This window comes from Ranitomeya variabilis, chromosome 1 (genome assembly GCF_051348905.1).
Source record: "Ranitomeya variabilis isolate aRanVar5 chromosome 1, aRanVar5.hap1, whole genome shotgun sequence".
Lineage (NCBI taxonomy): Eukaryota > Metazoa > Chordata > Amphibia > Anura > Dendrobatidae > Ranitomeya > Ranitomeya variabilis.
Genome location: NC_135232.1, coordinates 560,953,635 through 560,969,998, shown reverse-complemented (window position 1 = coordinate 560,969,998; position 16,364 = coordinate 560,953,635). Strand labels below are relative to the sequence as shown.

Sequence of the window (16,364 nt, the reverse complement as noted above, 5' to 3'; positions counted from 1 at the left end):
ACGGACAAACGGAACGAACTAATCAGACTCTGGAGGCGTATTTGAGGTGTTTTGTCTCTTCTGATCAGGATGATTGGGTGACCTTCTTGCCGTTGGCTGAATTTGCCCTTAATAATCGGGCTAGTTCTGCCACCTTGGTTTCGCCATTTTTCTGCAACTCCGGTTTCCATTCTCGTTTTTCCTCGGGACATGTGGAGCCTTCTGACTGTCCTGGAGTGGATTCTGTGGTGGATAGGTTGCAGCGGATCTGGAATCATGTGGTGGACAACTTGAAGTTGTCACAGGAGAAGACTCAGTGTTTTGCCAACCGCCGCCGCGGTGTGGGTCCCCGACTTCGTGTTGGGGATTTGGTATGGCTGTCTTCTCGATTTGTTCCTATGAAGGTCTCCTCTCCCAAATTTAAGCCTCGATTCATTGGTCCTTACAAGATATTGGAGATCCTTAATCCTGTATCCTTTCGCCTGGATCTTCCGGTGTCGTTTGCCATTCACAACGTATTTCATAGGTCCTTGTTGCGGCGGTACGTTGTGCCTGTGGTTCCTTCTGCTGAGCCTCCTGCTCCGGTGTTGGTTGAGGGCGAGTTGGAGTACGTGGTGGAGAAGATCTTAGATTCTCGTCTCTCCAGGCGGAGGCTTCAGTACCTGGTCAAGTGGAAGGGCTATGGTCAGGAGGATAATTCCTGGGTGGTCGCCTCTGATGTGCATGCGGCCGATTTAGTTCGTGCCTTTCACGCCGCTCATCCTGATCGCCCTGGTGGTCTTGGTGAGGGTTCGGTGACCCCTCACTAAGGGGGGGGGGTACTGTTGTGAATTTACCTTTTGGCTCCCTCTAGTGGCTACTAGTGATTTTACTCTGGGTATGTCTGTCATCCCTTGTATGCTCACCTGGGTCGTTAGGTCAGGGGTGTTGCTATATAAGCTCCCTGGACCTTCAGTTCAATGCCTGGCAACGTTGATATCAGAGCTAATCTGTAGTGCTCTTGTCTACTGATCCTGGTTCCTGCTTGATTAAGCTAAGTCTGCTTTCTTGCTTTTTGCTATTCGTTTTTGTTTGCATTTTTTGTCCAGCTTGTATATAATCTGTATCCTGACCTTGCTGGAAGCTCTAGGGTGGCTGGTGTTCTCCCCCCGGGCCGTTAGACGGTTCGGGGGTTCTTGAATCCCCAGCGTGGATTTTTGATAGGGTTTTTGTTGACCATATAAGTTATCTTACTACATTCTGCTATTAGTAAGTGGGCCTCTCTTTGCTAAACCTAGTTCATCTCTGCGTTTGTCATTTCCTCTTACCTCACCGTTATTATTTGTGGGGGGCTTGTATCCTACTTTTGGGGGTCTTTTCTCTGGAGGCAAGAGAGGTCTTTGTTTTCCTCTTCTAGGGGTAGTTAGCTCTCCGGCTGGCGCGAGACATCTAGCGACCAACGTAGGCATGTTCCCCGGCTACTTCTAGTGTTGGCGTTAGGAGTAGATATATGGTCAACCCAGTTACCACTGCCCTATGAGCTGGATTTTTGTACTTCGCAGACTTGCTGATATCTCTGAGACCCTCGCCATTGGGGTCATAACAATCATCTATCTTAAGGCCATGTTCACACATTCGGTAAGTATTTTGCTTCAGTATTTGTAATCTAAAACAAGGAGTGGGTGATAAATACAGAAGTGGTGATGTGTCTCTATTATACTTTTCCTCTGATTGTTCCACTCCTAATTTTAGCTTACAAATACTGATGTAAAATAAGGAACCAAATACTGAAAGTGTGAATGTGGCCAAAAGGATAAGTGCTAAGTTATAGATTGGTGTGGGTATGACTGCTGGGACCTGCACCTATCTGCAGAATGTAAACTCTTATCCCCATTATTATGGAGCGGCATGTACGACTAGACCACTGATCCATTCATTCCCTAAGAGTAGGGGTGGGATTCAGCCTGTTCTCCCCGGTTCGATGGAACTGCTTGTTGAAAAAGTAGCCGGTTCCCCGAACCGGGGAGATTCAAAGCCGTGATCCGGTACCACACCTCCCAACCCCCGTGGTCCAGCACTGCAGAGCTGCATTCCTCCACCCACAGAGAGCCGCACACCACATGTATGGCTGCCACTGCTCTGTGCGCATAGGACCTGTGATGAGGTCACAGGAGGGGAGGAGTCAGGATTCACATGATCAGGGGTCTCCCTGTATTGCAGGACTCTGCTGTGCTGGTTGTCATGGTGCTGTACGATGGTAAGCTTATGTGTGGGTTCCGGAGTTGTTTACAGTGTGGATGCAGCAGAGCCATGTGTGTGTATGTGTACAAGGTATGTACGAGGTGTGTGTGTGTACGAGGTGTACAGAGCGGGGCTGCGTGTGTAGGAGTAACTATGTGTGGCCATTATACTGTACGCAATATCATATGGGGCCATTATACAGTATGGAGCATCATGTGTGGCCATTATACAGTATGGCGCACTGTGTGGCCATATTTTTTTGTTTATAATTATTGTTTATGAAACAGTGTGATCAGCAATGCTAAATGGGTGTGGTTGGGATGTGGATATGGGTGTGACTAGTTGTGAAATGGGTGTGGTCAGAGGTGTGGACTAAAATTTGCTGCAAACTTTACCCTCTTTCCCTTCAAAAGTTGGAAGGTATGGTTTGACTGCGCCCCTACTTGTATATGTTTGAGGAAAAGGTGTGTGTAAATGGGTGTGGCTTAAAAATGGGTGTGGTTTTCCTACACACAAACACAGAACCTGTTGTTAAAAATTTGAATCCCACCCCTGCCTAAGGGGCTGCACTTGGCTTTTTCTGGAAGCCCCCAAAGAGGATGAGTGGAGCTGCGGTCAGACATTCCACCTGCAGCTCCATTATAAAATGGGAATAAAATAGTGATAAAAGTGTCCTGTCAGGTTTAAAACTTCCCCATTCTCCTGATCATTGTGGTTTCCACCAATCAATAAGTTATCACCTTCCTAACCTGTGGATCGGTGATAGCTTGCTTTCATCAAAGAACCATTAATGTAAACTACCGTAATTCTACATCCTAGTTATGGGGGCGCACAGTATATGTGCAGGAGCCACCAGTGTTTTACAGTCGACACTCCATTATACCAAGGTTAACGGCTGACAACTATATTTGTGCAGCGCCCCAGAGTCCTGGTCGTTGCAGTACTGATGCTCCGCCGCTAAGGGGGGCTATGGTACGTCTGATGGCACTGAAGGAGTTCACCTGACCAGGTATCACAGACACCAATGCACTTCACAGTCTGGCCTCCAGGGGGAGCTAAGGGCGCTATGTATTAGGCCACTCCTCACAGTCTGGTAAAACTGGGGGTTAGACAGGAAGTTAGAGAGAAGCTGACTGGGTTAGAGCCAGGCAACATCCTGTGGCAGAGGGTGTTGCAGGGGAAGATTCAGGGGGGTCCCTGCCAGGGGTGGGATCCTGACAGAGGCCTAGCGAACAGAGAGAACGTTACGGGACCGCGCCTGCACGAGATAGCGGCGGTGCCCTAAGAAAGGACAAGAAGCGAGGTTTATTGTGCTGAGTGAGAAACGAGATCGACGCAACAAGGAGAAACACCAGTAGGAGTCGTGCTGTGAGACGAGGCAACATCCTACTGAGGCGCGCAGCCGGTGGCCGGAACGCCGAGGAAGTATAGAGCTCCAGGCCTAACTTCAAACCTACGGCAGGACAGTCAGTTATAGGCGGGCTGTCTCACCCAAATCACCTAAGAAGACATAGGGGGCAACAACAGGAGAGGGGCGACACTAGGGTCAAGGAAGAGCTCCGAGCCTACCCGTCATACGGGTGCGTCCTAGCCATATGATCTGGGGGACGAAGCAGAACATCATAATCGAGTTGTGAGGGAACTTCAGAAACAGACACAACAGTTGTGGGGACTATCCCGTAAGCACAGCAGGGGAGGACCACAACACACAAGCGCTAGAAGGTAGGCACAGATTTCCACCTGCAAAGGGAACTCTGGAGGTGCCATCGGACCGGCCGGACTCCCACAGCCCGGTTAACCGTATTCCAGACTGAGAATCCTGAGCCTTCAGTAAAGAAGTAAAGAGACTGCAATCTGGTGTCCTCGTTAATTATTGCGACCGGCACTGCACCACATCATCACCACCACCCACACATCGAACTGTTATTCCTTTATTGGATCCCCCTTAACAGGGTCACAGGCCGGGGTCTAGCCACCGTGACATCGCCAGAGCCCGAAGGGAGACCCGGTACTTAGGACTCGGTGGCCCTGTGACTGGGGGGCGCTCCATTTGCATATACAGCTCTGGCAAAAATTAATAGACCACCACATCAATACTCTGTCATGGGCAGCCCAATCTCCAAACCTGAACCCCATTGAAAACCTCTGAAATGTAATCAAGAGGATGATGGATAGTCACAAGCCATCAAACAAAGAAGAACTGCTTAAAGTTTTTGCGCCAGAAGCAGTGTGAAAGACTGGTTGAAAGCATACCAAGACGCATGAAAGCTGTGATTTAAAATCATGGTTATTCCACAAAATATTGATTTCTGAACTCTTCCTGAGTTAAAACATTAGTATTGTTATTTCTAAATGATTATAAACGTGTTTTCTTTGCATTATTTGAGGTCTGAAAGCACTGTTTTTTTAATTTTGACCATTTTTCTTTGTTTGAAAAAAAAATACAAAATTTATCACTTGGAAATTCGGAGACATGTTGTCAGAAGTTTATAGAATAAATGAACAATTTACATTTTACTCAAAAATAAACCTATAAAGAGAAAAATCAGACAAATTGAACATTTTGCAGTGGTCTCTTAATTTTTGCCAAAGCTGTAGCTGTAGGGTTGGCCCCTAGGATCCATTCACCCTGTGGGCCCCAGACCCCCCCGTTTGACCATGGAGGAGGTGGCTCCTTTGCTTGTAATAGTGAAATCACAGACATCCATGCAAGAACCGTGTAATACACATTCTGCAAGTCTAGAATGGTGGCCCAAAAAAGGTGACAAAGCCTCAACTTCAATATCGTCATAAGAAGTGTTGACTCGAGTTTGTTAAAAGGTAAGAAAAGAGGACGGTAGAATATCAGAGATGAGTGATTTAGAGCAATGAGATGAAAGTCAACAGACCAGGCTCTGATGGGTGCAAATGAGTCTGGAAGTAACAAGGGGTTGTTTCACAGCCAAAGGTGTTGGATACTTGACCAGGATTCGTGGTGGTCTCAATGCTGAGCTATATGTGAACAACCTACAAGATGAGTTACTCAAGCACTATGTGCATGAAAAGGATGACATAGTACTCAAACAGGACAACAACACGAAACATACATCGATATTGGCAGAGAAATGGGTCAATGGCAATGAAGTAGAGGTGTTGGATTGTCTCCACAGTTCCCAGACCTCAACCCAATCTAACACTTGTGGGGAGAGGTGAAGAATAAGCTCTATACAGACCCAAGTGAGGTGACCAGTATGTACCAAGATAGGGAACATGTAGAAGAGACCTGACATCAACATAAGGTTAATACATGCTTGAATCTGGCCAAGACTGCCCAGGAGGATTCAGGCCATGGTGAATTTACAAAATACTAACAAAATTATAAAAATTACAATTTAGAAATTTAGATCTTTAGGAGCAAAATAGTAACAATGCAGTGACATGACAAAAATCTGCATAATTAATCATATGCTAAATAGCTGCAAGTCACATTTAAGTATGAGATATCCAAGATGATTGTCTATAAAATGATGGTAGTCTCACATTCAAAGCTGTAGTGCAGGGGTGGGGAATCTTTTTTTCTGCCAAGGGCCATTTGGATCTTTATACCATTCTTCGGGGGCCGTACAAACTCCTCCCAAAAAGTACATCCTGACTCTGGCACTAGTTTCAGGATGTAATCTTTCATTGCAGGCCCTTCAGTGTTCAGTAGTGAACACTGCATATGTGTGCTAACAGAGCAAGAAGAAATTAATGAGCTGGTGGCAATCAAAATACAGCTCCTTGCCCAAGAATGCGGTCCCTGAGAATCTCCCCGGGGGCATGATAAAAGGTCATCGAGGGCCGTAAATGGCCCTGGGGCCTGAGGTTCCCCACCCCTGCTATAGTGGATGGTGAGATATGGAGCCTGAAAGTCAGAAGGTCAAAAGATAAAAACCTACTTACCCTTTTACCCGCCTGTGTGTCTGCGTGTGTATATATACAGTACAGACCAAAAATTTGGACACACCTTCTCATTTAAAGATTTTTCTGTATTTTCATGACTATGAAAACTGTACATTCACACTGAAGGCATCAAAACTATGAATTAACACATGTGGAGTTATATACTTAACAAAAAAGTGTGAAACAACTGAAAATATGTCTTATATTCTAGGTTCTTCAAAGTAGCCACCTTTTGCTTTGATGACTGCTTTGGAATTCTCTTGATGAGCTTCAAGAGGTAGTCACCGGGAATGGTTTTCAAATCACAGGTGTGCCCTGTCAGGTGTAATAAGTGGGATTTCTTAAATTAAAGTCTTGAATAGACTGTTAGAATTTGTATTATGGCAAGAAAAAAGCAGCTAAGTAAAGAAAAACGAGTGGCCATCATTACTTTAAGAAATCAAGGTCAGTCAGTCCGAAAAATTGGGAAAACTTTGAAAGTGTCCCCAAGTGCAGTGGCAAAAACCATGAAGCGCTACAAAGAAACTGGCTCACATGAGGACCGCCCCAGGAAAGGAAGACCAAGAGTCACCTCTGCTTCTGAGGATAAGTTTATCCGAGTCACCAGCCTCAGAAATCGCAGGTTAACAGCAGCTCAGATTAGAGACCAGGTCAATGCCACACAGAGTTTTAGCAGCAGACACATCTCTACAACAACTGTTAAGAGGAGACTTTGAGCATCAGCCCTTCATGGTAAAATAGCTGCTAGGAAACCACTGCTAAGGACAGGCAACAAGCAGAAGAGACTTGTTTGGGCTAAAGAACACAAGGAATGGACATCAGACCAGTGGAAATCTGTACTTTGGCCTGATGAGTCCAAATTTGAGATCTTTGGTTCCAAACACCGTGTCTTTGTGCGACGCAGAAAAGGTGACCAGATGGACTCTACATGCCTGGTTCCCACCGTGAAGCATGGAGGAGGAGGTGTGATGGTGTGGGGGTGCTTTGCTGGTGACACTGTTGGGGATTTATTCAAAATTGAAGGCATACTGAACCAGCATGGCTACCACAGCATCTTGCAGCGGCATGCTATTCCATCCGGTTTGCATTTAGTTAGACCATCATTTCTTTTTCAACAGGACAATGACCTCAAACACACCTCCAGGCTGTGTAAGGGCTATTTGACCAAGAAGGAGAGTGATGGGGTGCTAAGCCAGATGACCTGGCCTCCACAGTCACCCGACCTGAACCCAACTGAGATGGTTTGGGGTGAGCTGGACCGCAGAGTGAAGGCAAAAGTGCCAACAAGTGCTAAGCATCTCTGGGAACTCCTTCAAGATTGTTGGAAGACCATTTCCGGTGACTACCTCTTGAATCTCATCAAGAGAATGCCAAGAGTGTGCAAAGCATTCATCAAAGCAAAAGGTGGCTACTTTGAAGAACTTAGAATATAAGACATATTTTCAGTTGTTTCACACTTTTTTGTTAACTATATAATTCCACATGTGTTAATTCATAGTTTTGATGCCTTCAGTGTGAATGTACAATTTTCATAGTCATGAAAATACAGAAAAAATCTTTAAATGAGAAGGTGTGTCCAAACTTTTGGTCTGTTAGATATATATATATATATATATATATATATATATATATATATATATATATATATATATATATACAGTGTATATATAAAATATACTACAGAGACATTACACACATATATAGATTGTGCGCGCACATATACATTATGTAGAGATATGTGTACGCATATAATAGACATATTCATTTGATCACACACATACATTACACATTCTGTGCATATAAGTGTAATGTGTGTACATGTGTGTAATCTAAGTGTAAAGTGTGTGTGTGTATATTTATACAGGAAAGAAATATATCTTGGTACTGTGTTAGCCAGTAGATAGAAAAATATTTAGAATTGAGAGTCCTCAGTGGATGATACCTTTTAATGGCTAACTGAAAAGATGGTAACAAATTGCAAGCTTTCGAGACTACATACGTCTCTTCATCATGCAAAGACTAAAACAAATTCTGAAGAATCACATATTTATGCACAACATAGTATAGAGAAAAAAAAAAGGGGGAAAAAAACCCATGGATAAGCTAGGTGACATGAAGCAGAATTACCATGGGTGATAAACAGTTACGTCCATAAATATTGGGCCAATTCTTAGATAAGGATTGTTTTATTGTCCTGTGATTAGGGTCTCTGTTGTGATGACCCCACATGGTCTGATGGGCAAGTTCCTTAATTGATGTAAAAAGACATAAATCCATGTGACACATTCATTCCTGCAGTTAGAGTGTCAAAGGTCGTCATCAGTTTATATACCCAGACTCTCCTGTCTTTCTGTGTTTTGAAGTTACCTTTCAATACAAGTAATTTCATGTCCATAATGCTATGATTTGGGAGACAGAAATGTATTGCCACAGGTATATCCATTCTTTTTTCTCTTATTGTATGGCGATGAGAGTTCATCCTTGTTCTCAGTTTCTGCCCTGTCTCCCCCACATACAGACCCCCAGTTGGACATTTAGTACAAATAATTAGGTACACCACATTAGAAGTGACGCAGCTGAAAGTACCTGGTATCTTGTAGTCCTGATGTGAGTTGGGAATCTTTATCTTGTCCGTGGTCATTATAAATGGACAGGTTTTACATTTTTTCTGGTTGCAAGGAAAGGTACCTGTAGCTGTTGGAGAAGACAGGGAACTCTTGACAATGATGCTTCTTAGATTTGGGGGCTGCCTAAAACACAGTAGTGGGGGGTCTGGAAAAATGGATTGTAATCAGGCATCTTTTTGCAGTAAAGGTTGTAATTTCCGTGCAGCTCCCCTTAGCACCTCCAGTAAAAGATACACCCAGATACATGGTACACACATGATACACACAGATACACAGATACATGATACACACAGATACATGGTATACACCCAGATACATGGTAAAAGATACACCCAGCTTCATTCAGGACACAACTGACCTATTGAATAAACTATCAGCAATAGGTCTTCTACCAGAAGGAACCATCCTGGCCACCATGGATGTGGAATCTTTGTACTCCAATATCCCACACCAGGATGGATTAAATGCCTGCAAACTCTTCCTGGAAAACACAGGGACTGATGCAAATTCTGTGGTGAAACTTATAAAATTCATCCTCACCCACAATTACTTTGAGTTTGACAAGAAGATCTATCTACAGGAGACTGGCACAGCAATGGGAAGTAAAATGGCCCCACAGTATGCAAATCTTTTCATGGCCAAGCTTGAAAGCGACTTTTTGTCCTCATGTCCCATCAGGCCTCTGGCCTACTACCGCTACATTGATGACATTTTAATCATCTGGACGGAGTCTGAGCCACAGCTAAAGACGTTCCATGAACATTTTAATCAATTTCATCCCACCATCAACTTGACACTCAACTACTCCTGCACTGAAATTAACTTTTTGGACACCATCATTACCTGCAGAACAATAAAATAGAGACATCCCTGTATCAGAAGCCAATCGACCGTCCAACATACCTTAAATGGGACAGTTTCCATCCAAAACACATAAATAACTCCATTGTCTACAGCCAAGCCATCAGATACAATCGTATATGTTCCAACCCAATGGATAGAGATGAACACCTGGGTCGCCTCAGAAAGACCTTTTTGAGTCAGGGCTACCATCCAAGAACAATTGAAAATCAGATCACAAGAGCCACCAGAATATCAAGGAATCACCTGCTACATTACAAAACTAAAGAAGAAAATAACCGGGTGCCTCTAGTAGTTACCTACAATCCAAATCTGGAGGTGCTAAGGGGAGCTGCACGGAAATTATAACCTTTACTGCAAAAAGATGCCCGATTCCAGACCCCCCACTACTGTGTTTTTGTCACGGGGAGACTAGGTGAGCGAGAGCTAATAACCCGGGCCCCTGCAGTTTCCCTCAGACTAGGGAAATCCTGACTGACCCTCTACCTGGAGTTTACACTGATGGTGTGCATGTCCAGGCCTCGAACCTCACCCTGTCTCCTGTTTCAACCCTAGGCTGATACCTCCGCCCACCACTCAGTGAAGAGGTAATATTCCAATACCCACAGTTAGCACAGACAAGGATAAAGGAAAATATACACCACGCCGCAGTCACTCAGGAATACACTATAAATGTACAGGGCAAAATAAATACAAATATAGGAAGGAGTAAATAAGACAAAGGAAAATATACCACCAGCAATGAATCTCCAACAACCAGCTCTCAACTCCAGACTGAGATAACAACGCACAAGACAGAAGCTATAATCGGCGACGCCCAATGATCAGGAGAACTATTTAAAGGCAATGGGCATGGCCCAGCTTCCAATCCGAGGATCAGGTAAATTAACCCCGGAACAGCTAGATAAAATCTAGCCGACGCCAATGAGCAAATAGTGGTCAAAAGCGGAATTACCGCTGTCTGTCGGACGACCTGGTCTGAACAGCGTCCGACGTGACAGTTTTAGGCAGCCCCCAAATCTAAGACGCATCATTGTCAAGAGCTCCCTGTCTTCTCCAACAGCTACAGGTACCTTTCCTTGCAACCAGAAAAAATGTAAAACCTGTCCATTTATAATTACCACGGACAAGATAAAGATTCCCAACTCACATCAGGACTACAAGATACCAGGTACTTTCAGCTGCGTCACTTCTAATGTGGTGTACCTAATTATTTGTACTAAATGTCCAACTGGGGGTCTGTATGTAGGGGAGACAGGGCAGAAACTGAGAACAAGGATGAAATCTCATCGCCATACAATAAGAGAAAAAAGAATGGATCTACCTGTGGCAATACATTTCTGTCTCCCAAATCATAACATTATGGACATGAAATTACTTGTGCTAAAAGGTAACTTCAAATCGCAGAAAGACAGGAGAGTCTGGGAATATAAACTGATGACGACCTTTGACACTCTAACTGCAGGAATGAATGTGTCACATGGATTTATGTCTTTTTACATCAATTAAGGAACTTGCCCATCAGACCATGTGGGGTCATCACAACAGAGACCCTAATCACAGGACAATAAAACAATCCTTATCTAAGAATTGGCCCAATATTTATGGATGTAACTGTTTATCACCCATGGTAATTCTGCTTCATGTCACCTGGCTTATCCATGGTTTTTTTCCCTTTTTTTTTTTTTTTTCTCTATACTATGTTGTGCATAAATATGTGATTCTTCAGAATTTGTTTTAGTCTTTGCCTGATGAAGAGACGTATGTAGTCTCGAAAGCTTGCAATTTGTTACCATCTTTTCAGTTAGCCATTAAAAGGTATCAACCACTGAGGACTCTCAATTCTAAATATTTGTGTATATTTGTGTAATCTAAGTGTAATGTATGTGTGCATATATATATATATATATATATATATATATATATATTTGTGTAATCTAAGTGTAATGTATGTGTGCATATATATATATATATATATATATATTTGTGTAATCTAAGTGTAATGTATGTGTGCATATATATATATATTTGTGTAATCTAAGTGTAATGTATGTGTGTATAAATGTGTAATCTAAGTGTAATGTATATGTGTATATATGTGTAATCTAAGTGTAATGTATGTGTGTATATATGTGTAATCTAAGTGTAATGTATGTGTGCATATATGTGTAATCTAAGTGTAATGTATGTGTGCATATATGTGTAATCTAAGTGTAATGTATGTGTGCACATATGTGTAATGTGTGTTTGTATATTTCTGTAATCTAAGTGTAAGGTATGTGTGCATATATGTGTAATCTAAGTCTAATGTATGTGTATATATATATATATATATATATATATATATATATATATATATATGTATATATATATATATATTTCTGTAATCTAAGTGTAATGTATGTGTGTATATATGTGTAATCTAAGTGTAATGTGTGTATATTTATGTAATTTAAGTGTAATGTATGTGTATATACAGTATATATATTTGTGTAAGCTAAGTGTAATGTATGTGCATATATATGTGTAATCTAAGTGTAATGTGTGTATATATGTGTAATCTAAGTGTAGTGTGTATATATTTGTGTTATCTAAGTGTAATGTGTGTATATATATATATATATATATATATATATATATTTGTGTTATCTAAGTGTAATGTGTGTGTGTATATATATACAATGTGTGTGTACAATGTGTATATGTGTATAATGTGCGTGTGTTCAGTATATATCGTCATATACTAATAAGGGTTTCAGGTACTGATCAGGGGGCACGAATCGCCCTTGTCTCTAGGGGTGGGGGGACTCACCGTGTTGGGTCCAATAGATGGCAGGTGCAGAGTCCCAGGCTCCAGAGACTGACACAGCCTGGCTGAGATCATCTGCAGAACATCGGGCAGAGGAGCCAGGAGCTGTGATTGGTGGGGAAGACGGAGGGGTAGAAACTTTCTGCAAGGCTCTAATGAGGTGGAAATGAATAGAGACCCCGCATCACATTACTGGGGGTGGGGGAAGAACACAAGAAGAGCAAACTCCACAGAATACTAACTGGGACCTCACAGAAAAAGAACTCCTGGTGAGACCCGAGCTCTGTGCGGTCCCTGAAAGTGATCCGAGATGGCCCGTCACTATTCTGCACCCACCTATCACTATCCTGCACCACTTATCACTATCCTGTGTCCACTTGTCACTATCCTGCCCCATTTGTCACTATCCTGTGCCGTTGCTATCCTATTCCCACCTATCACTATCCTGTACCTACCTGTCACTATCTTGTGCCCAACTGTTGATATCCTGTGTCCAACTATCACTATCCTGTGCCCACCTGTCACTATCCTGCCCCCATCTGTCACTATCCTGTACCCTGTCACTATTCTGTGCCCACTTGCCACTATCCTGTGCCCACCTGTCACTAGACTGTGCCCACCTGTCACTAGGCTATTCCCTGTCACTATCCTGTGCCCACCTGTCACTATCTTGTACATCACTATCCTGTGCCCACCTGTCACTATCTTGTACGTCACTGTCCTGTGCCCACTTGTCACTATCCTGTGCCCCCTGTCACTATCCTCTGCCCATCTGTCACTATACTGTGCCAACCTGTCACTATCCTGTGCCAACCGGTCACTATCCTGTGCCCTGTCACTTTCCTGTGCCCACCCGCTGATATTCTTTGCTTGCCTGCTCCTATCCTGAGTCCACCTGTTAGTATTGTGCCCACCAGTCAGTAGTCTGTGAGGTCACCGTCGCTATCTTGCAGTGTCCAGTACCACCTATATGCTGATGACTCATCTTGGGTTCTTAATTCTATCCTCCTCCCTCTCCACAGTGACCCCAATGACTGGAGGTGAGCCCTCACCCCCATCCCTCATGCCGACGCTTGAAGCCCACACCACCTCCCGATGCCTCCAACTTAAAAAGCATTTGTAATATTAGTGTGTGCTCTCATCATTCTCTCCTGCGCGCAAACATCCCCTGCAAGTGAACGCCCTTTCAGCGCACCCCTCCTGAGCGCAAATGCCCATTCTGCAGGCTACTGCCCCTCCTACCATCCTTAATGGAGTTATCTGTACTGAGAAGAAAGGTTACTCTCTCTGTGATGCAATGCGCATGCTGCCAAGATTGCGCTGCATGTCCTGAGCACATGGGTGATAGCGGGATGACATACCTGCAATCTGTACAATTGTGCCCACTAAATGCTTTCAGCTTCTAAGTTTTCAGGCTCAGACTGGCCCATAGGGTAACAGGGGAATTCCTCGGTGGGCCCCTGTGCAGATCTGGGCACCCAGCCCCACTACATGGGCAGTACTCGGTATAATTCAATTGAGTCACTCTGTACAAAAAAAAGGGATCCAAGAAGTATCGTTTCTCCTTGCAGGGATTGACATGTTAAGCATGTTGAGATGAGGAGACTTAAAGCCGCAATGCTCCTCTGGGAAATAACTTAACATGTCACTCTTCACAAGGAGAAACAATACTTCTTGGATCTCTTCTTCTCTTTTTCTTGGATCCCGGTCAGACACCTCTCATTCAGCCAAGCCAGATCTCCACTTTGCACTGACGAGGGGCAGTACCCCGAAACACAGTGTCTGCAAATTGAGATTCTGGTTTGGCTTTTATCCTAAGTCATGTGACAAGGCTCGTTAAGAGGTCGACATTGACTGTTAGGATTGCTACTTCCAATAGGTGGCACTAGAGTTCTAGTCCTCTTCCTCTCTGAAGAAACAATTTGTACAGAAAAAAGCAGCATCTCATCATTCATTAACCATTCAACTACCCAGTTTATTATTATATAAATATATAGGTCAATTTGTGAATCAGGGAAGTGTAATATTTGTATACAGGTTAAAAAGTGGCCCCCCCTAAAGTAAATGTTACTGGTGGGCCCTTAGCACCCCAGTCCAACACTAAGTATTAGTGGATCAGTCTGGTCAGCATGTGACTGGAAATATACAAATCTCAGTCACAGAATATAACCTGTCCTCTCCATACATCTCTGCCTAATCTCCTGATACTTCCCCACACATAATCCCCAGTATATAGTGGGTGCGGAAAGTACGGGGAGAGGGCAATGATGGGGCTGACGGGGGAACATATGTCCTGGAAGGGGGGGCGGGGGCGGCAAAATGAATTCTTGCCCCGGGTGCCAGAAACCCTAGATACACCTCTGACCAAATGGCTGCAATGTAACAAAGAGTGAAAAATGTAAAGGGGTCTGAATACTCTAAAAGTGAAACTGGAAATTATAGGCCAGTAAGTGTTTTTGAATATTGGTACCACATTTGCTATGGACCAGTCCTGTGGAATAGACCCCGTCGCTATAGAGTCCCTAAATATAAGAAATAATGGCTTGCCTATTACATTGCTTAGTTCTCTTAGTACTCATGGGTGTATGCCATCCGGACCCGGAAATTTATCTATTTTAATCTTACTTAGCCGGTTGTCACTCAGGATTTTATGGTACATGGCTCCATCTATTCTCCTATTGATGCGGTGAAGTAGTCCTGTGCCCTTTGCAGAGAAATACCCCAAAACATAATGCTTCCACCTCCATGCTTGACAGTAGGGATGGTGTTCTTTGGGTCATAGGCAGCATTTCTCTTCCTCCAAACACGGCGAGTTGAGTTAATGCCAAATAACTTAATTTTTGTCTCATCTAACCACAGCACCTTCTCCCAATCACTCACAGAATCATCCAGGTGTTCATTGGCAAACTTCAGATGGGATCTAAGAATATGAGAGCTAATGCATTATCTCGTAGTCTCAATTCAGTTTCTACTCCAGAACCTCCATCCTCCATCTTTCCTCAGGGTATTGTGGTTTCCCTGGTAAACTCAGAATTGCAAGAGGAGATCTGTAAAGTCCAGTCATTGGCTCCTTCCGCTACTGCATGGTCAAAATTATTTGTGCCTGTGTACCTAAAAATGCGGGTGTTACAGGAATTTCATGATCATGACTCTGTCTTGGGTGGTCATCCTGGGGTTACTGCTACAACAAAAGCCTTTGCTAGACTTTTTGGTGGCTGTCCATGCATAATGATATTAACCCCTTCACCCCCAAGGGTGGTTTGCACGTTAATGACCGGGCCAATTTTTACAATTCTGACCACTGTCCCTTTATGAGGTTATAACTCTGGAACGCTTCAACGGATCTTGGCGATTCTGACATTGTTTTCTCGTGACATATTGTACTTCATGATAGTGGTAAAATTTGTTCGATATAACTTGCGTTTATTTGTGAAAAAAACGAATATTTGGCGAAAATTTTGAAAATTTCGCAATTTTCCAAATTTGAATTTTTATGCCCTTAAATCACAGACATATGTCACACAAAATACTTAAGAAGTAACATTTCCCACATGTCTACTTTACATCAGCACAATTTTGGAACCAAAATTTTTTTTTGTTAGGGAGTTATAAGGGTTAAAAGTTGACCAGCAATTTCTCATTTTTACAACACCATTTTTTTTTAGGGACCACATCTCATTTGAAGTCATTTTGAGGGGTCTATATGATAGAAAATACCCAAGTGTGACACCATTCTAAAAACTGCACCCCTCAAGGTACTCAAAACCACTTTCAAGAAGTTTATTAACCCTTTAGGTGTTTCACAGGAATTTTTGGAATGTTTAAATAAAAATGAACATTTAACTTTTTTTCACACAAAATTTATTTCAGCTCCAATTTGTTTTATTTTACCAAGGGTAACAGGAGAAAATAGACCCCAAAATTTGTTGTACAATTTGTCCTGAGTA

At 43.1% G+C, this 16,364-nt stretch overlaps 1 protein-coding gene across 2 annotated transcripts in view; it reads right to left on the bottom strand.

Moving 5' to 3' along the window:
• Nucleotides 1-12,571, bottom strand: part of KCNJ10 (potassium inwardly rectifying channel subfamily J member 10) — a 106,584-nt gene extending 94,013 nt beyond the window's left edge. Inside the window, exon 1 of one of the 2 annotated variants that reach the window (XM_077256784.1) lies at nucleotides 12,421-12,571. In XM_077256784.1, coding sequence (XP_077112899.1) covers nucleotides 12,421-12,492 — 72 coding nt within the window. In that variant the 5' untranslated portion in view covers nucleotides 12,493-12,571. Of the gene's footprint in view, nucleotides 1-8,706; nucleotides 8,843-12,420 lie in introns of those variants that run through there. The other variant, XM_077256790.1, reaches the window with a different exon arrangement.
• Between the last annotated feature and the right edge of the window lie 3,793 nt (nucleotides 12,572-16,364).